Consider the following 22090-nt stretch of genomic DNA (forward strand, 5'->3'; position numbering starts at 1 on the left):
ACCAAGTGGCCACCGCACTCCAGGTGGCGGATGCGCTCATTGGCTGCCGGAGCTTGCCTGGGAGTGAGGCTCTCTAGCCCCGGTCTCTATGGTTTGGGAAAGCGTCTGGGCTTTGTGGGTGGGGGGCGGGCGGTGGGGGTGGTGATGGCGGTGCTGTCTTGACCAGTTCGCCGCCGCGCGTGCGCGCAGCCCAGCTTGTGCTCGTGGGTAACTGCTGGCGGCCGCGGGGAGGGGGCGGGAAGCGTTGCGGCGGCGGCCGCCGCGGCCCGGGCCCTGAGAGCCGTTTGTCGGCTGCGCGGAGCGTTGTGCGCGGGCAGCTGCCGGTCGCCTTCGGTCCTCAGTCGCGCCGCCGCCCGCCGCCGGACCGCCAGATGGTGGGGCCGGAGGATGCTGGCGCCTGTCCGGGAAGGAAGCCCAGACTATTCCCCCCGCCGGGGCCCGAGCCCGGGGGCCGCGACGGTAGGATGATCGGGGCCACGGGCGGCCCCGGGGGCGGCCGCGGCAGCTGCTGCCTGGAGCCGCAGGAGGAGGGGGAGGAAGAGGAGGAGGAAGAGTCGGAGGAGGAGGAATCGGAGGAGGAGGAGGGGGCGCCGCCGCCGCCTCAGCGGCTGATTCAGCGTTACTTGGCGGTGGCTGGCGGGCAGCTGGAGCCGGGGCTGTGCCACTGCAGCCCGCTCTCCGGCAGCCAGGCCGGCCGCTCCCGCGGGGACGAGGCGGACGGGAAGCCCCCCCAGGGCGGCGGCCCGGGGTCCCCCCGCCCGAGGATGACCAACGGCGACTCGAGCTTCCTGCTGGGCCCGGGCTGTCAGGACCTCGAGGCCGGCGGGCTGCCCCTGCCCGCCCGGCCCTGCCCGCAGTCGGCCCCGGAGGGAGGCGGCGGCGGGAGCTTCCTCCGCTTCCCCCGGGAGTCGCGTTGCTGCCGCGCCTCCAGCTCCCGCCGCACGCCCGGGGCCGACTGCGGCGGCGAGAGCCCGCCCGACGGGGCGACTCCACTGGAGGACCCTCTCCGGAGCTGCCGCCTGGGAGCAGCGGAGCCCGGCGGCGCGGGCGCCGAGGACCCGCCACCGGCCGAGCCCGGAGCCCCGCAGCGCGGCGGGGGAACGGAGCGCAGGACTCCGGGGGAGGCCCCCACGGAGCCCGGCTTCAGCTTCACAGACGTGAACTTGAACTCTCGCAACACTTACGAGGTGAGCCGCCGACAGAGCGCCCCGGACTACCTGGCCCAGGCGGGGCTTCTGCTGCCCCCGGCCGCCTCGGAGCTGGGCCCGGCGGGGGCTGCGGCCAAAGCCCGGAGGAGCGGCGGCGGAGGCTTTGCGGACTTCTTCGCCAGGTAGCCGCGGGACGGGGGGGGGGGGGGGGGGGAGGGCTGGCCCCCCGGGGGGCTCTCGTGGGGGCCAGACGCGGGGGAAGGCTGTGGGCTTAGCTCTGGGCTTCTCCTGGGTAGATCGGCCACCTCTGTGTGCGCAGCCTGGGGGTAGGGAGAGGGAAAGAGGGGCTATCCTTCAGCTCCAGCAAGTTTTCTGAAGCCTGGTCTATTATTTCGGCCGGGCTTGGGGGTAGGAAAGCGTAGCGTTCCTTCCTGACCCCTCTCCCCCAAGGGAGACACCACAGAAGGAGCTTTTGGAGGCCAGGATGTAGAGACCACCCCGACACTCCTGGGATGACCTTGGGAAAGGGCTTCATCTCTCTAGGCCTCAGTTTCCTCATGTGGAAAAGGAGGGGGTTGGACTAGGTGACCCGCCTCCAGCTCGCATGCGACCAGATTTGTTTGGGCTTTGGGAAGTGGAAGCCACTTGCCAGGACAGTTTGGTTTGGGTGGTAATTGGGGACTTCCTTAGAAATGCATTAAAGAGTGACCCACCAAACCATGATTTTTGCATTGAGAAAGAAATCAGAAGTGTTCCGTTTTGCACCTTCAGTTTATCTTTCTACTTTTAAGCATTAAATTGTTTTGAGTCTTCTCAAGCACCCCCCCCATGAAGTATCCTAAAATAGAGACCTTAATTTTTCAGCATTTTGGAGAACCGCGACTTTGTATTTAAATGGTATATTATAATTTACTGAGCTTAAGTTATGTAGTTAAAAAGTGATGATCTCAATATGCAATACTGTAGGTGCATAAAGTAGGTGGAACCCTTATTAGTTATTAGATAATTAGGTAAACAGAAGTTCGGTAAATATTGGTACATTTTTTAAAAGGTGAAACAATTCCTCTAGCAGATTTTAATACATATTTTTCCAGCCATATTTTCTGTTTTTAAAGGAGAGCAGTAGTAGTATCCTTAACTTGTTAAATTCCAATCTTCCAAAGTAATTGTCCTTGCTGTCCTTCTGACCCCATTGTCCAGGTGTAAAAATAACATTCAAGTCCTGTAGTTAAATTAATCTTTTTCAAAAGCAAGCTTGACCTTGACATCATAAGGTGGAAAGAGAAATGGACTTAGAATGGAAATCCACCTCAATTGCTTATTACTTGGAAGTGCCCTCCATGGCACTCATGGTGAAGAGGAGAGGGCTGGACTAGATGCTCTCTAAAAACCCTTTTCACTAAAATTTTTTACTTTTTCATTGATTTGATTAACCATGGTTTATATGTACACATTTTTCAGGGGGCACAATTTAGAATGTTTTGTTCCCAGTTTTACTTAATCACTTTTGCCGATTGTATGAGCTTACAAAAATAATTGTCAAATTAACTTAGCAATGATAACATTCTGCCTTAGTGGAGAAAGTATCAAGAAGTTTATGTATTTATATCTGTAGTTGCAAAAATGCAATAAGTTAAAGAGACCAACCACGAGGTGGGAGATTTATTACTTTTATTAAAGTCTTTTTGACTTCATTTCCAGTTTAGTTCAAAACAGCTCTTGTATGACCGGCATTGTGCCTGTTTTTTCTTTATCTCCACAAATCTGTGTTCCCTGTGTGTGAAAGTTGGCAGTGTGGTGTAGGGGAGAGACAGGATAGATGGATGATCCTGCCTTAGATAACCATTATGAGTCTTAGTTTTCTCTTAGGTAAAATGATGACACTTGAACTTCTTCACAGATAACAGGATGGCCCTTTCTACTGAAAGCTCCTCCCCCAAGTCCCCCAATCTGTGAGGAAAACATCATGCAGACTTTGAGGTTTTCTGTGGATGTGCCTTGTGTGTGACGGCAGCTGCCTTTTCTATTGGAGGCATCCTAGTTTCTCCAGAGAGAGCTGAATGTCAGAAATTCTGTCTCTGGCCTTCCTACCTTTGTGACCTTGGAAAAGTTGTTTCCGTGCTCTGGGCTTCAGTTTGATCTTCTGGGAAATGAGGAAGTTGGACTTGGAAGATTCCTTTTAACTTCAAATTAAGATCAGCTATGATAAGACTGCCATTCTTCATCTTTTAGTGTCGAATGGTATCATTCGAGCAAAAGAGATCTTAATGTCATTTAGCCATCAGACAGAGAAGGAAGTAGGGCTTAGAGAGAAGGGATTGTGAAGCAGGACACCTGGTTCATTAATTTTAAGCATATCATACATAGTAAATACTTGGATGCTCTTTTTGTCTCCCTTAAATTTCTGGAGGTCAGGGATGGTTTCACTTCTGCTATTCTATCCCCAGTGCTTAGGCAGAGTACTTGAATAAAAACTTCCTGATTGAATGATTACTACCTATGTGACCTGTGAGAAGTAATTGAACCTCTTTTCCCTCATTTCTGAAATGGAAGAGTTGGTCTATTATTTCTGAGGCTTCTAGCTGTGGTTCAAGGAGTTTAAGTGGCCCAAAGCCACAGGGACAATGAAAGGCAGAATCTTATTTATTTATTTATTTATTTTTTAAAATTAATTTTATAATTATAACTTTTTTTTTGACAGTACATATGCATAGGTATTTTTTTTTTTACATTATCCCTTTACTCCCTTCTGTTCTGAATTTTTCCCCTCCTTCCCTCCACCCCTTCCCCTAGATGGTAGGCATTCCCATACATATTAAATATCTTATAGTATATCCTAGGTACAATATATATGTGCAGAACTGAAATTTGTTGTTGTTGTTGTTGTTGTTGCAAAGGAAGAATTGTATTCGGAAGGTAAAAATAATCTGGGAAGAAAACCAAACAAAAAAAAAAAACTGTTCACAGTTTACACTCATTTCCCAGTGTTCCTTTTCTGGGTGTAGCTGATTCTGTCCATCATTGATCAATTGGAATTGGATTAGCTCTTCTCTATGTTGAAGATATCCACTTCCATCAGAATATATCCTCATGAAGTATCATTGTTGAAGTGTATAATGATCCCCTAGTTCTGCTCATTTCATTCAGCATCAGTTGATGTAAGTCTCTCCAAGCCTCTCTGTATTTCTCCTGTTGGTCATTTCTTACAGAACAATAATATTCCATAACATTCATATACCATAATTTACCCAACCATTCTCCAATTGATGGACGTCCATTCATCTTCTAGTTTCTAGCCACTACAAAAAGGGCTGCCACAAACATTTTGGCACATAAAGGTCCCTTAGTGAAAGGCAGAATCTTGACAGGACCCATCTTTTTAAGTCTCTGAGTCTTCTGTCCTTTTTCTTGTGATCTTCTCTCTTCCCTTCTCTGTCTCCTCTCTTTTCTTCAGTTGGTCATAATATTAAAGTGAAATGTTTCTTTGTTTTCATTGAATTAAAATATTTTACTTACAAAAGGATATGCTTTGTAGAAAGGATACAACTCCTTACCAAGGGTAGAAATAACATTGAACATGGAAGGAAGAGTTCTTGAACATATATTCCTTTATCCTGCAAAGGAGATAGATAAAGAAGGAAGAGGAATCTCTATCATCCTTCTGAGATGAGGTGGAATGTAGCTTTTCATTTCTTCTGAAGTTGAAGTGTTCTTGACTTTTGGTTTGCAATGAGTGGGATGGTAGAAGGAAGTTAAGCCTGAGCAGAGTCTTCCACTTCATAGTGAGTGGATTAAGTGATCTCAGGAGATAGACTGGCTTATTTATGAGCCATGTACCTGAAAAAGCAGCAGCTGAATTTCTCAGCTGCCACTGTTTGAGCAATGAAGAGTTTGAACCCAAACTTAACTTCTTTTTCTAATAGCCAAGTTCCACCCAGGTAAACTTTGTTTAAAACAAACAAACAAACAAACAAAAAAACAAAAAACTTTGTTTCCTTAAGATTTAAGTGATACATCAATGTATATATATATATATATATATATTTTTTTTTTTTTTCTCGGAAAACTAAATTAACTTTGCCATTTACTATTGTGTCTTCAAATTTTTAATTTTTAAAGATTTTTTTTTCCTCTGGCCCATAATTGTTAAAATTATCAAAATTATTTGTATGAGAATGTCTTTATTTTTGCCACAGTAGTATCATGAACAATCTTTTTAACTCACATTTTGCTAAGTCATTTGACACCTCTACTACTTCTTAAGATTACACCTTCAAAGTTGTTTTTGTTTTCAGACTCAGGGTTTGGGTTTTTTTTTTCTTTTTTCTTTTTTGCTTCCCTTTAGTTTGCTTACAGTAGATACAGAATACCTATTACATATACATATGTAATTCATATTAAGTATATATATATATTAGTTGAACAAAAATAAGTATAAGCCTCAATCTTTGTTAAAGTTTATGGTCATGCCAGAGGAGAACTAGAGATCATTATTGATCACAAAATAGAAGATTTTGATTACATCAAACTAAAAAGTTTCTGTACAAACAATACTAATGCAAACAAGATTAGAAGGGAAGTAACAAATTGGGAAATATTTTTAAAAGTAAAGGTTCTGACAAAGGTCTCATTTCCAAAATATATAGAGAACTGACCCTAATTTATAAGAAATCAAACCATTCTCCAATTGATAAATGGTCAAAGGATATGAACAGACAATTCTCAGATGATGAAATTGAAACTATATCCACTCATATGAAAGAGTGTTCCAAATCACTACTGATCAGAGAAATGCAAATTAAGACAACTGTGAGATACCACTACACACACACCTGTCAGATTGGCTAAGATGACAGGAACAAATAATGATGAATGTTGGAAGGGCTGTGGGAAAACTGGGACACTGAGGCATTGTTGGTGGAGTTGTGAAAGAATCCAGCCATTCTGGAGAGCAATTTGGAACTATGCCCAAAAAGTTATCAAACTGTGCATACCCTTTGACCCAGCATTGCTGCTATTGGGATTATATCCCAAAGAAATACTAAAGAGCGGAAAGGGACCTGTATGTGCCAAAATGTTTGTGGCAGCTCTTTTTGTTGTAGCTAGAAACTGGAAGTTGAATGGATGCCCATCAATTGGAGAATGGTTGGGTAAATTATGGTATATGAAGGTTATGGAATATTATTGCTCTGTAAGAAATGACCAGCAGGAGGAATACAGAGAGGCTTGGAGAGACTTACATCAACTGATGCTGAGTGAAATGAGCAGAACCAGAAAATCGCTGTACACTTCAATGCTGTATGAAGATGTATTCTGATGGAAGTGGATATCTTCAACATAAAGAAGATCCAACTCACTTCCAGTTGATCAATGATGGACAGAAATAACTACACCCAGAGAAGGAACACTGGGAAGTGAATGTAAATTGTTAGCACTACAGTCTATCTACCCAGGTTACTTATACCTTTGGAATCTAATACTTAATGTGTAACAAGAAAATGGTATTTACACACATATATTGTATCTAGGTTATATTGTAACACATGTAAAATGTATGGGATTGCCTGTGATCGGGGGGAGGGAGTGGAGGGAGGGGGAAGATAATTTGGAAAAATGAATACAAGGGATAATATTATTAAAAAAATTACTCATGCATATATACTGTGGGAAAAAAATTCTAAATAAAAAAATAAAAAAAAAGTTTATGGTCATGAATAAATCTTTTCTGAGGGCAAAAAGATACAAAAATATGGGATTCTAGAGCTTGGCAAATCCATTTCTTATTTTTCTTCAAATCATAGCAACTGATGACATGGATGTTAGAGCTCTTTCTACATTTGTTACATTGAGGACATGAAGAAACCTGTATTCCCCATAATGACTTCTCTGACCCATACATGCAGATTTAGATGTCTCCTATTCTTCCTATCAAAAATGTTGATGAGCGCAGGAGGCTCTGTTGATTCAAGAATATGCTACAAAGTTAAACAGATTTTTTAAAAATAGTATTTTATTTTTCTAAATAGATGCAAAGATTAGTTTTCAATATTCACTTTTGCAAACCTTGTGTGCTATATTTTTCTCCCTTTCCTCTACCCTATCCTTCTCCAAGACACCAAGCAGTCTGATAAAGGTTAAACATGTGCAATTCTTCCCAAACATATTTCCATATTCGTTATGCTATGCAAAAAAAAAAAATCAATTGAAACACGGGAAAAATACATAAGAAAAGTTTTTCCGTAATTCTTTGGGGCCACTATTTCAGTTGTATTTTTTATTGTTGTTTATATTTTAATTGTTCATATGTTTTTTGGGTTTTGTGTGCTTTGTTCCTGTTTCTTTGTATTTTACGTATTTGTTGGATTTTTTTCATTGCATGAAATTTATTTAACTACAGTTTTTATAAACTATTCTTTAATCAGAGGGCATCTATTTGGTTTCCAGTTCTTTGTCTTGAGGTTCTTTTAAAAATCCTATATGATTTGATTTTTTCGAAATTGCATTTTAAAAATTTTCTTCAGCCATAGTTTACCTGACCAAGTTGCTCTAGACTTCTATCAGATATATCTTCATAACTTGTCCTAACATGCTTCTTCTCTTTTTTCTTGATATCTTTTTTTTTCTTTTTCTTTATTATTAATTTTATAATTATAACTTTTTTTTTGACAGTACATATGTATAGGTAATTTTTTTTTTTTTTTTTTACAACATTATCCCTTGTACTCCCTTCTGTTCTGAATTTTTCCCCTCCTTCCCTCCACCCCCTCCCCTAGATGGCAGGCATTCTCATACATATTAAATATCTTATAATATATCCTAGGTACAATATATGTGTGCAGAACCGAATTTTGTTGTTGTTGTTGTTGCAAAGGAAGAATTGTATTCGGAAGGTAAAAATAATCTGGGAAGAAAAACAAAAAAAATGCTAATAGTTTACACTCATTTCCCAGTGTTCCTTTTCTGGGTGTAGTTGATTCTGTCCATCATTGATCAATTGGAATTGGATTAGCTCTTCTCTATGTTGGAAGATATCCACTTTCATCAGAATACGTCCTCATATAGTATTGTTGTTGAAGTGTATAATGATCCCCTGGTTCTGCTCATTTCACTCTGCATCAGTTGATGTAAGTCTCTCCAAGCCTCTCTGTATTCCTCCTGTTGGCCATTTCTTACAGAACAATAATATTCCATAACATTCATATACCATAATTTACCCAACCATTCTCCAATTGATGGACATCCATTCATTTTCCAGTTTCTAGCCACTACAAAGAGAACATTTTGGCACATACAGGTTCCTTTCCCTTCTTTAGTATTTCCTTGGGTTTTCTTGATATCTTAACAATTTAAAACCATTTTCTGTTTTCTATCTTCTTTTTCCCCACTGATAACTCAATTATGAATAAAAATGTATTATATGTTTTTTATGTTTATAAATTATTCAAAGAGTTTGCAAACACAAGCAAACCATTTATTTTTAAAAGTAATTCATCCATAAAGCTTAACATGACAAAATACTTAACAGGGAAATCACTGAAATATTTAGCTATAAAAATTAGAAATTTTACTGTGAGGTTAACTTGAGAATCCCTCTGTTAATGAAATTCCTTTGTCCTGTAAATGTATTTGTGTTTAAGCCTAGGAATAATATAAAGAAATCAATGACATTTTAAAAGTTGTTACTATTTACATGCTGTGAGCAAGACAGTGTGCTTTGGATACAAAGACAAAAAGAGGAAACTATATTTAACCAGTTTTGATTGGTAGATTGGTTGATAGTTACATAGTGCTTTCAGGTTTTCTAGGCCCTTTTCTGTTGTCTCCTGCCCCATCCCTCCTTAACTAAATATGGAACCCACAGTACTCCTTAAAGCCTGAACCAAATGAAAATGTAATTGGGGAATATTTGATAAATAGATGAAATACAGTAAAGTGTAGATGATAATAGGTGATTTGATTTTCTAAGTATGTAGCCTATAGGGACCCTTATGTATCATTTAGTGGCTCTTGTTTCTATTTGATTTTGACAACACTGTTCTTGACAACCCTGTGGGTGACTATAGCCAAATAGTGAAGTGAAAAGAATGTAGCAGGGATGATTTCAGAGAGGCCTGGAGCAAGTTACATGAACTGATGCTAAGCTAAATGAGCAGAACTGGAAGGCATTATGCAAGACTATATGATGATCAATTTTGATGGATGTGTCTCTCTTTAACAATGAGATGATCCAAACCAGTTCCAGTTGTTCGGTAATGAAGAGAAAGAACTACACCCAGAGAGAGAACTATAGGAAATGAATGTGGACCACAACATAGCATTTCCACTCTTTCTGTTATTGTTTGCTTGCATTTTTGTTTTCCTTCCCAGGTTATTTTTAACTTCTTTCTAAATCCTATCTTTCTTGTGCAGCAAGATTACTATATAAATATATATACACATGTATTTAACATACATGTTAACATATTTAATGTGTATTGGACTACCTGCCACCTAGGGGAGGGAGTGGAGAGAAGGAGGGGAAAAGTTGGAACAGGAGGTTTTGCAAGGGTCAATGATGAGAAACTACCCATACATTTTGTAAATAAAAGGCTGTTTTAAAAAGAATGCTGCAAGCACAGGAGTCCAGGAGCATTGACACCTTTAGCAAGAACAGTTTCAGTTGAATGATGAGGCTAAAAGCCAAACTATAAAGAGTTAAAGATAGGGAGAGACATAGAAGTGGATGCACCTATTATAGAAAGCCGTCTGCAGGAGTTAGTCATAAGGAAGAAGAGAGAGAGAAAGATATAGAGAGAGGATGGAAGGTTGTGGCAGTGGGTAAATGAGGGTTCTTTTGAGGATGGGGGAGACAAAGATGTGCTGTAGACAGCAGGGAAGCAGTCTTTAGATGGAGAGCTTAAAGATGAGTGAGAGTGGGGATGAGAATAAGGGCCTGCTGGAAAAAAACAGGATGAAATGGGCTCCTTTGTGAATGTAGAGAATTTTGCCTTGGCAAGAAGAAGGTAGGAGGGAACAAATATCTCTCCATCTATCTGTCTGATTCCCCTGATCAATTTCAAGTTCCCCCTGTCCTTTTTAGGTTGCTCACCCATCTTTGGTGTCCATGCAACTCCTACTTGTGTCTCCAAGTAGCTGTAGCCTGTGCAGCCGCCATATTGGTTGTCTGGATTTTTGTCTTACCACTGGACTTTGATTCTTTTAAAAAAAAATTATTAAAGCTTTTTATTTTCAAAACATATGCTTGGATAATTTTTCAACATTGACCTTTGCAGGACCTTGTATTCCAATTTCCATCTTCCTTTCCTCACCCCCTCTCCTAGATGGCAAGTAATCCAATATATGTTAAACATATTAAAAGTATATGTTAAATCCTATATATGTAAACATATTTATACAATTATCTTGCTGCATAAGGAAAATCAGTTCAAAACGAAACGATGAGAAAGAAAACAAAATGTAAGCAAACAACAATAAAAAGGTGAAACTGCTATGTTGTGATCCACCCTCAGTTCCCAGTATAGATGGCTCTCTTCCTCACAAGATCATTGGAACTGGCCTCAATCATTTCATTGTTGAAGAGAGCCACATCCATCAGAACTGATTTTTGTATAATTTTGCTGTTGCAGTGTATAATGATCTCCTGGTTCTGCTCATTTCACTCAGCATCAGTTCATGTAAGTCTCTCCAAACCTTTCTGAAATCATCCTGCTGGTCATTTCTTACAGAGGAATAATATTCCATAATATTCATATACCACAATTTATTCAGCCATTCTCCTATTGATGGGCATCCACTCAGTTTCCAGTTTCTGGTCACTACAAAGAGGGCTGCCACAAACATTTTTGCACATGTGGGTCCCTTTCCCTCCTTGAAGATCTCTTTGGGATATAAAACCAGTAGAAACACTGCTGGGTTAAGGGTATGCACAGTTTGATAGCCCTTTGGGCATAGTTCCAAATTGCTTTCTAGAATGGTTCACAATTCCACCAACAACAATGTATCAGTGTCCCAGTTTTCCCCCATCTTCTCCATCATCCGTCATTCTTTTTTTATTTTTATTTACAAGACATATGCATGGATAATTTGACCCTTGCAAAATCTGTTCCAACTTTTCCTCTCCTCCCCACCCCCTCTCCTAGGTGGCAGGTAGATCAATATACATCATTATCTTTTCCTGTCATTTTAGCCAATCTGAAAGGCATGTATTGGTCTCAGAATTGTCTTAATTTGCATTTTTCTGATCAGTTATGATTTAGAGCACCTTTTCATATGACTAAAAGTAGTTTCAATTACTTTGATGATTCTGAAAGAGTGAGACCTCTGCCTACTCCAAACTCTGCCCCCATTTAAATCCAGCTCACATAACGGATGAACATCAACAGTTACTCTACCAAAAGGAAATGAAGTTAGTGATGATTTCTTGGTGAATTCATGTTGGCTTTTCGTAATTGCTACTTCCTTTTCCATGTGCTCAAAAACCATTCCCTAAATTATGTGTTTTAGGAGTTTTCCAGGAATAAGTCAAGTGGAAAGTTTGTGGATCTTCCTTCCTTCTTGCCCCCTCCCTCCTTCCTTCCTTTCTGCTCCCTTCTCTCCTCCTTTCCCACTCCCTTCTCTCCTTCCTTCCCTTCTTGACAACAAGCTGCCCCACTCCGGTTCCTTCTGATGCAGTTCAGCAGCCCTACGATAGGCAAAGCATATTCTTTTTGATAAAATTGTTTAAATAGTTGTGCAGTGGTGCAGTTATCCAGGGTCTTTAACGTCATAGAGTTGAGGTGAAAAGGACTTTGGAAATCACCTAGGCCAAACCCTTCATTTTATGATTGAGGAAGTGGAAGCTTGTGACTTTCAGATTTAGCTGGTTGCCAACAAAGAAATCTCTGCTCAATTCGGATTTTATTTACAGTACAACACTAGGAAATTGATATGCACTTTTATAATTAAAGGCAGATTTGCAGCTTTATCATGTGTGATTTTTATATTTGAAGTTACTTTGGCTTAACTTAGCCAACATTAATTATCTCAACTCTCTGTGTTGTGTGATATTAGAGATAACTGAAAGAGGACCTGACAAACCTGGCTGTCAGGATATCGAAGTTAGAGGCTGGAGCTGGCCCTCTCTAAGTTGTGTTACTTTGACACTTTGGCCAAGCTCTTAACCATTTAGCCTCCGGGACCTCTTTTGTAAAACGAGGATAACAAAACTTGCACTGTGTAGTTTTGAGGCATGCTCTTTTAAGTGCTATGTAAACATGAAATAATAATAATATTATCATTAATCAGAAACTGGGGCACCCTAAAAAATCATAGGCTTTGCTCTCATGAAGTTCCCTGTCTAATTGAGAGATATATCTTAAGTAAATAATGCAGAACAAAATTTGTGATTTTTGTTTCAGGGAATCCTTTTGGTGATTTGAATAATAATCCTAGAGAGTTTAATGCAATTAAAACATATGGTGGCTTTTGGTGATGAGTTTCTTGGCATCTTAAGCATGCTGGTCCACAGACTGGTTATTTATACTTGAAGCTTTTCCATGTTGGCATAAAACCTGTCAGAGCTTGCATTTTGACACAGCATACTATGATGAGGCATCAGAATAAGTCCTTAATGTGTGTATATGCATGTAGATTTCTTTCTAAATTTTTGACTTACATGTTAGATCAAGAAGGGCTTCATATAAGAAAAGATGTTGGTAGAGAAGAGCTAACCCAATTCCAATTGATCAATGATGGACAGAATCAGCTGTACCCAGAAAAGGAACACTGGGAAATGAGTGTAAACTGTTAGCATTTTTTGTTTTTCTCCCCAGGTTATTTTTACCTTCCGAATCCAATTCTTCCTTTGCAACAACAACAACAACAACAACAAAATTTGGTTCTGCACATATATATTGTACCTAGGATATACTATAAAATATTTAATATGTATGGGAATGCCTGCCATCTAGGGGAGGGGGTGGAGGGAAGGAGGGGAAAATTCGGAACAGAAGGGAGTACAAGGGATAATGTTGTAAAAAAATGTTATAATTTAAAAAAAAAGAATTTAAGTAAAAAAAAAAAAAAAGATGTTGGAATGGAATGAAAACACAAGAATACTTTGGCAAAGTGGATGGGAAACATAGATACCAGCATTAGCAAAGTAGTGTCTCCCATGCATGATAGGTTTGATTCACTTTTATTGGAGTGGAGTCTTAGGAATGGAAGAGTTGAATGAAAAAGGCTAGAAAGGAAGGTTGATACCAGATTTTGCAGAACATTGACTGCCAGGCTAAGGAGACTTGAACTTTATTAAATAAATAGATAATGAGGAGCTAATGGCTTTTGAGCAGATAAATAACATCTGGGCATAAGAAAGATTGTTCTTGACATCTTTGTGAAGGATAGCTGAGGATGGGGTTTTAGAGGTTAGGGGGCATATGTCAATCTGGTGATAGGTCATTGCAAAATTATCCTTATCAGTAGTAATATGCAAAGCATATAATCCATTGATTACAGATTGGCAATTTCTCCTTCCTGAATCCCTGTTTGTTTGTCCCCTTCCTCCCTCCCTCCCTTCTTTCCTTCCTTCTTTCCTTTCTTCTCTCCCTTCCTTATTTCCTTCCTTCCTCCCTCTCTTCCTCCTTTCCTTCCTTCCTCTCTCCCTTCCTATCTTCCTTCCTGCCTTCCTTCTTCCCTCCCTTCCAAGCTTTCGAATCTGTGCACTTGATTCCTGCCATTTCAACCATGTCTGGGCTTCAGGTTGGTGTCAAAGCCCTTACCTTTTAGTTTATTGTTTCTCAGTGTTAATCTGCCTTCTTCTGTAGACTCCTTCTATGTCTATTGCCTGAAGGAGTACTAGTGCTTATTGAATGATAATTAATTCAACATGTAACTGGAGTCCTGCATTTCCACTGACCCTTTTCTGTTTACCTTTACTTCCAGGGCCAGTACAGAAGAGGTGACAATGGGCTTGAAGAAACCCAGTAAATCTTTCTTTCTCAAACTTTCCTTAGGCCTCCAAATCAAGAAAAGGTCACCCTAGCAACTGCGCTGCTAGTCACTCCATTCCTTTGCTCTGAGTTGTGTGAGGCAATTTGCATAAAATGATAAAGTTTACACTTTAACTGAGATCTTCAACTCCTAGTAATTTTAAAACCTGTTATGCTGACACAAATTTTCTTTTAAAGGCGCCATGTACTCTTCCTCTTCAATATTCTGTGCATTTAGAGAGTAACATTAAAAAGAAAATCTAGTTATCTAGTTATTTTCTCACATTTGCCTTTGATAGCCTAATGCTTATCTTAGTTCATGTAAGATTTCTGCAGAATGGGAAGTTGAGGAATTAGAAATATTTTCTAATGATGAATTGAGGTTCAGAAAGATTCCCTGTGACTTGTTCAAGGTCACACATTGTACTGTACCACGAGAGCCTCCTGGGGTTATAGAGTTAGACCACAAAGGGGTCTTAGATATCTCTATCTTCCAGTCCAGTTTATTGATTTTAGAGGTGAGGAGTCTGAGGCTCTGGGAGGTGATGACCCTGGGTTACTCCAAAACTAGTAGAGCTGGGATTTGAACATGGATCATCTGCATGCAGTGCTCTTTCACTGTGCCAATCCAGTCATTATATATTCCCTTCTTCCCTTTTTTTTTTGTTCATCTGCTAGTATTACCCTTCCCCATTTTCTTGTATTTACATTATACATTTTTTTTTTGTACTTATAGATGTACATGTTGAATACCCTGACAAAATGTAAACTCCTTAAGGGAAGTTCTCTTTAACTTTTTTTTTTTCCTTTGTACTTTTAGTACCTGGCACAGTGCCTGGTACCTAGTTTCAGGACTAGACCTTTAAAGGGAATTCCTAGATGAGGAAGCTTTGTCTGCCTGTTTAGTCCAGCACCTTTTCTGTTCAGTTTGAGAGGGTTGCACAGATCAGGGCTTCTTAAACTTTATCCACTATTTGACTCCTTTTTGTCTAAGATTTTTACATGACTCTGGGTTTTTGTAGATATGTAAATCAAACATTTATTGATAGTAAATCATAATTGCGTGACTCCCATATTCAGTTAGGAGACCCCAGATGGAGTTGAAAACCACAGTTTAAGAAGCTGGGATGCTCAGATCGCAGACAGGATATGTCAGGGGAGAGATTTGAACCTAGGGCTTGCTGACTTATGAGGGAGACCAACTTTCTATCCATTATGTCATGCAGTTTCTCTGAGCCCCAGTTGTGTGCTTAATATTTTATTGGTCTCGGATCAGATGAAGGAATTAACAAAAAGTATATTAAGGGCTTATTATGTGCAATGCATTGTGGTAAGTGCTTGGGTATATAAAAAGAAAAGCAAGTCTGTTCTTGTTCTGGACCCTCATATTATAATTGGGGAAGAAAATAATTAAGAGGCTTCAGGTACAAATCAGATGGAAAGATCCAGAGGGTCCTTTGGGGGCAATGGCAAAGAGGAGGCATCTTCCCTTAATATTATTTTCATTAATAAGACCTTAGTACTTTCTGAAGTTGAACCATTTGACAGCGTCAAGGACTTGGGTGGTCAGAGCTTTCTTTTCTAGTAGTTATGGCTGTTAGACTGTGTCAGGGCTCAGGCTGCAAGCAGGGCCTGTGGTCTGGGGCTGCTGCTATTTCCTGCCTTCTTGGGCTTCCCTGTGTGTGTGTGAATTTGTCAGGAGTGGGGAAGGGGTGAACAGGGGCTGAGGTGAAAGGAGCTCTGGAGGAGAGGGGCAGGGAGCAGCTCTCTCTAGAGTGAACTCTTTATCTCCCAGGGACTCTAGGAGAGGCAATGGTTGAAGTAAGTTGGCCTGCCATATAGTGCCTCCTGCCTTTTCCTCATTGCATCTTGCTGCTTCAGCTAGTTCTTACTGTGGCGGTTATCAGAACCAGAAACAAGGCTAGTGATCCAACTCTCCCCCTTCCTCTACAATCACATTACCTCTTGTTGTCTGGCACATAGGTGCTTCATAGGTGCCAGAGACTCCTCTCCTGTGACTCTTCACCTTTTTCTCAAGTCAAATAGGGTCTCATAAATAAACTTCCAGCAGTGCTAACCTTAGCTGGTTCCTCTTCTGCCTCTGTCTAGACAAAATGAAAAATTGTTCCTTGATATTATTAAATATTTAAATATTCTTCATTTATTATTATTTTCTCCAGGCTGAACACTTTCAATTATTTCATGGTTGATGCCACATTGTTCTTCCTTTTTCTGGATGCATATAATATAAGTGTCTTCCTTTGAAAAAGAGATATACAGACTAGAAAATAGTATTATAGATGTGGTCCAACTAGTTATAAAAATAGAACTATTGTTACCTCGTGTTTTCTGGACACTAATGATAATAGCAACATACACATTATTTGATTCTCAGCATTTCCAAATTGATCATCTTCTAAACCTACCCTTCCTCTAAAGTTTTCTGTTTCCATTGAGGGAATCTGTAGGCCTTCCTAGTCTGCCTGGGGTTGTAACCCGGGAGTAAGTCTTGATTATTTTATTGTCTTAATGCCTTTTGCGATCTTATAAGAAAAAAAAAAAAAAAAGAATGATTGAATCTTGTTGGTTTTTATCTCCCTGACTTCTCTTTGCTTACATGGGCTACCATCTGAATTGAGGTCCTTATTTTCTCTCACCCAGGTAATTGTAATTATTTTTCTGCACCCAGTTTTATCCTTCTCCAAACAGTTTTCTATACATCTACTAAAATAATATCTTCTTGAGATGCAGGCCTGACCTTATTCCTGTTGAAAAACAAAAACAAAACACTTTAGTGGCTACCTGCTGTTCTTGGGGTAACAGACCATGTGAAATTTTTCACTGGCTTGCTACTCACAAATCTCCCCCTAAATAAATCTACACTGTAGTTAAACTAGCCTCTTATTCCCTGTACCAGGCTCTGCATATACTCTCTGCTTTATAGCTGAACAATGGCCTCTCTCCTTATTTCTAGTTTATAGGATTTTGTTTTTCCTTTAAGCCTTGGTGCTAGCTCCTCCAGGAAGCTTCTCTTAATAGTCTCCATTAGTAAATATTCTCTCCTACCTCATTTTTTCCTAGAACACTTTGTTTGGATTTCTCTTTTGATCCATCACACACAGCCTTGTATTAAACTTATTTGAGTTATATTCATTCCTACTCTAGCTCCTTCAGTAGAACATGGCTTTCTTAAGAGACATGTCATTTTTTAGTCTTTGTGTCCCCAGTGCCAGACATAGTTCCTTGCACGTAGTGTTTCATGTTTATGAATTTGAATTGCTTTAATAAAGCCCTTCAGTAATCTTGCTCTGTGAATATAAATACAGTTATCCAGATAGGAGAAAACTGAAGTGTTAATTCTTAAATGATTAACTTTTTGGTAACAATACTGTTCTATTTCCTTAAACTTGTGGCAAATCAAAGATTCTAGATTTTTTTTTCATACTTTCAGTCAAAAAAGGTGTCTTTCATTTTGAACATATATAAATACACTTTTGAATATAAATTTGTTTTGAAATTATCTTTGGTGAATTTTTATCTTGTTGATTTGGATCTAGCATTCTAGCTCATGGAGATGAGTCATTTGGATTTTGCCTTTGATATTTTGTATCTTTTTTGAAAAATCTTTAAACCAGTTACTGAAAAAACAGCAGTTTGGGTGCTGGGTGTAGAGGAGGCTAGACTTGTGTATAGCCATGGAGATCTGAGTTTGAACTTGACTTTAACCAAATAACCTAAGCTCTCTGTTCCTCAATTCTCTCATATATAAGATGGGAATAAAAACTTACTTGCCAGGATTGTTATGAAGATTGAGTGGGAAAAACTTTAAAGAAATTTTATGTTATGAGAAGTTCCAGCAGGAAGAGTTAATGGCCATTGAAAGGGAATTAGGGAAAGCTTTGAGGCATTTGAGGTAGCTTTTAAATTATGTGCGATTATTTAACAGGTACAGAAATTAGGGAGGAAAGAGAGACACTTGTAGGCCTAAGGCAGAAGTGAAAGGCACCGAGAAGTATATTGGTCCAGGTTGGCTGCTGACTAGAGTATGTGAAAGGGAATAGTAACATTCCAACCAAAGGGCTCTTTCCACTTTGACTTATGATCTCAGAACTGCCAAATTCAATGATCTTTTCTTTAGACTCCCTGTTCTTTCTGTGGATCATGCTAGATCATACTCTCCTTTTCCTTGGTCTGAGAGGCCTTCCTTGACTCTTTCACTTCCCTGCTATTTCTGGTTCCCCTTATCTCTTTCTTTCTCTGGCTCTGTGCTAGGTCCTCTTCTGCCTCTATATCATTTCACTTGGGGATCTCAGCAGTTTCCATGGATTTAGTCACTGTCTCTGTGTGGGTGAGTCTCAACTCTACCCCAGGCTCTCATATCCTTTGCTTTTCAGACATCTACACTGGATGCCCAGTCTGTATTTTAAACTCGGTAGTCTGAAGCAGAATTTGTTCTCTTTCTTCCCTTTCTGTTATTGTAGAGGACAACAGCATCCTCTTACCCATTCTGGTTCCCTACAGAGGAGACATCCTGGACTCTTCCTTCTCTTCCCCTCCCCCATCCAGTCTTGCCAAGTCCTGTCAGTTTCACATTTGCAACATCTCCACATATGATCTACCGCTGACTGCTGTACTCTAGTGCGGGCCTTCATCACCCCAAGTGTGGACTGTCTGTTACCTGCCTCAAATTTCTTCCAGCCCTGATCCAGCCTCCATTCAGCTTCTAAAATGATTTTCCTAATGCACTGGTCTGATCACGTGTCCCAATCCTTACTCAGTAAATTCCAGTTGTCTCCAGGAGCAAATAAAAAAAATGTTCTGTTTGGCATTCAAAGCTATTTATAGGCAAGTCTTCCCCTTCTCCTAACCCCCCAACTTTTCGCTTTTCTTATGCTTACTCCCCAACACATACTCTGATGCTGTTTCCCCAACAAACACTCCATCTGTCAGCTCTGGGCATTTTCCCTGGAATTCTCATGCCTGAAATGCTATCTTGGCTTCCCCTACTGAACTCTTAACTTTTATTAAGCCAAATAAGATTCCTACTTTTACTGGAAAGCCTTCCTCAACCTTGCTTAATTCTAGTGCCTTCTTTTCTGTTAATCATTTATTATTTATCCTATATATAGCTTGTTTTATATATGTTCATTTGCATATTGTTCCCTCTCCATCATTAAATTGTAAGTTTCTTGAGGACAGGATTGTTTTTTGCTTCCTTATGTATTCCCATTACTTAATAAAGTGCCTGGCACTTAGTAGGTACTTAATACGTGTTTATTGGTAGATTGAATATGAATTTATAGAAACAATGAAAAGATCATGGAAAGCTTTGAATGTTAGGCTAAGAAATTTAAACATGATAGGATTTGTGCATATAAGTGACATGACCAGAAATATGTATAAAGAAAATAAATTTGTCAGTTTTGTGAAGGGTGGCATGGAAGTAGAAAGACTTGTGTAGAGGCTTTTGCAATTACCCAAGCAAGTCATGATAACAACCTGTGCTATAGAATGTTAGAAATAGAAATAAAAAGGGACAGATGGTAGGTAAGAGGTAGAATCTGAAAAAATTTGTAACTGGTTACATATAAATGAGGAGAAACAATTGAAATATAACCCCCAAATTTCAAACATGAGTAAGTAAATACATGGAAGTTATGCCATTAGGAATCAAGTGAGGTTAAGAGAAACAAATTTTTTTTGGGGGGGGGACACTCAGTTTTGGACATATTGAATTAGGGTGTTATTATGACATGCTGGTAGAGATGTCCCCTAGGTAATTGGAGAATTGATTGTGGGTTTGGAACTTGGGGAGTGGTCAGAGATAGAGATACATATTTTGGAGTTGTTGCAGGAGCAATATCTACTCTTATGTAGACTTTTTAATTTTTCCTTTAAAAAGCAGGGAAGTATCCCTGACCCTAGACTGGTTCAGAGGGTTACAGCTCAGCTTTGGATTTCCATTTATCTAAGATCATAAAATAGGCTAGCCCACCAGGAGTCAGTGTCCACAAACTTGTGAGATGTACCCATTGGTGGAAGTCACTACATCCTGCTGACCAGTGAGAAGTGTGGGACAAGGAATGTTCTTATTGAATATCTAATACTTGTGGCAAAGGAAACTTCCTGTTATTTCAGTGATTCTTGAGAGTGTGGTTGGAGACTACTTGGGGATCCCAGAGACCCTTTTAGGTGGTATACAAAGTTAAAATTGTTTTTATGATGTTTTAATTTCTAATATGATAAATATCACTAGATATAGCTCATGTAAACAAAAATTCTTTGAGAAGGTTCCTTAATAATTTTTAAGAGAGTACAGAAGTCTCGAGACCAAAATGTTTGAGAAGCTTTTTATGTTAGATATGGAAGTGTTTCCTTAAATAATGAGGATGAGGATGAGGATGATAACTAACATTTATATAACAGCTACTGTGAGTCATAAACTTTACCAATGTGTGATCCTCATACAACCATAGGAAGTTATTATCCCCATTTTATAGATAAGGGAATTGTGACAAACAGAAGTTAAGTAACTTGTGGAGGGTGAATGTCTGTCTGAGGGTGGATTGGAGCACAGGAAGAAACCTTCCCCCAGGCCCAGCTCAGCCCTTTGGCTCCTGAGATATCCAGCTGTTCCATTTCCTTACAACCTCAAAGCTGGCTCCGTTCATTGGCCTGAATCGGATCTGGCCTGCAACAAGGGCCACTGCTTAGAGGTGATAGTTGAAGTTCAAGAAAATGAAATTGCCAACAAGAGGTGTGGAGAGTTCAGGGATTGATCTCTGGCAGACACACCTACAAGTTAAGGAGTAAGACAGTGAAATAGACAAGACCTAGAAAATACTATTTCTGAAGCAGGGAAGCACATCTCGAGGGGAGGGGCTGAAGTACTTGAGAGAGCTTCCGAAGATGAGGACTGAGAGTAGATGGATAGGATAGGAAGTTAAAGAAAAAAAAATTTTTTAATAATTGGAGAGACATGGCTATGTGTCTAGGCTGATGTGAAGTAGCCATTTGAAAGGAAGAGATTAAAGATTCTAGAAAGGATGAGTAATTGCTAGATCCTAGGAGAGGATTAGATCAAAAGCATAATTAAATTGTAGCATATATTTAGAGCTAGCAGTGATCTTTGAAGTTATCTGTCCAAAGACTTTGTTATACAGAGGAGTAAAGTGAGGCTTGCTCAGATATAGGCAGTAAGGAGAAAGAGATCCCCAATTGTTTTAGGAAAGAAATTGTTTTTATATGCATTTATAATCTGCCCGTCCCACTGCTCCACCCTCAATTGAACATCCACAACAGCAACAATTCCCCCCTCTCCAAAGATAAAACCCTTATTACGAATATACATAGTCTAGCAAAACAAATTCTTACATTGGCCATGCCTGAAAACACAAAGCTCATTGACTTCTCTGACTGAAGGCAGTGATTTCCTCTTAAGTGTTCTCTTTTGGAATCACATGGCTTAGCACTGCATTGTTCTGAGTGCTAAAATCTTTTAAAGTTATCTTGTATAATATTGTTGTAAAAATTATTCTTGCTCTGCTCACTTAACTCTTGTATCAGTTCATAAAGGTCTTACAATTTTCTCTGAAACTTCTTTTCATCATTTTTTATGGCACAATAATATTCTATTATATCCCTAGTTTGTTTGGCCATTCTCCAGAGTTGAACTTTGGGTATAAATTGCTTCCATCTTTTAAATTCTGGGTCTCTTGTTACTACTTGTCCTTTTCTGAGATAGGTGAGGTGAAAATTGTATTGATTCTCCATTGTTTTGAGGAGTAGAAGGAAGATGAGATGTATCCTGTCAAAAAGCCCCAATTTTCTCCATGTTCTGGTATAGAAAAAGTTGAATCAACAGACATTTAAGTCCTTACACTGTACCTGCCTCTGCTAAGTGATGAGAGTTTCTTCTGCTCTTAAGGAGGGTGTGTCTGCAGAGGAGACAACATACAAATAATAAATAGGTCC

General features: G+C 39.8%; 1 protein-coding gene across 2 annotated transcripts in view; it reads left to right on the forward strand.

Moving 5' to 3' along the window:
- The first annotated feature begins 240 nt into the window (after positions 1-240).
- Positions 241-22090, forward strand: part of TBC1D12 (TBC1 domain family member 12) — a 122914-nt gene continuing 101064 nt past the window's right edge. Inside the window, exon 1 of one of the 2 annotated variants that reach the window (XM_074295924.1) lies at positions 241-1330. In XM_074295924.1, coding sequence (XP_074152025.1) covers positions 372-1330 — 959 coding nt within the window. In that variant the 5' untranslated portion in view covers positions 241-371. The remainder of the gene's footprint in view (positions 1331-22090) is intronic. The other variant, XM_074295923.1, reaches the window with a different exon arrangement.

The sequence above is a fragment of the Sminthopsis crassicaudata genome, chromosome 2 (assembly GCF_048593235.1).
Source record: "Sminthopsis crassicaudata isolate SCR6 chromosome 2, ASM4859323v1, whole genome shotgun sequence".
Lineage (NCBI taxonomy): Eukaryota > Metazoa > Chordata > Mammalia > Dasyuromorphia > Dasyuridae > Sminthopsis > Sminthopsis crassicaudata.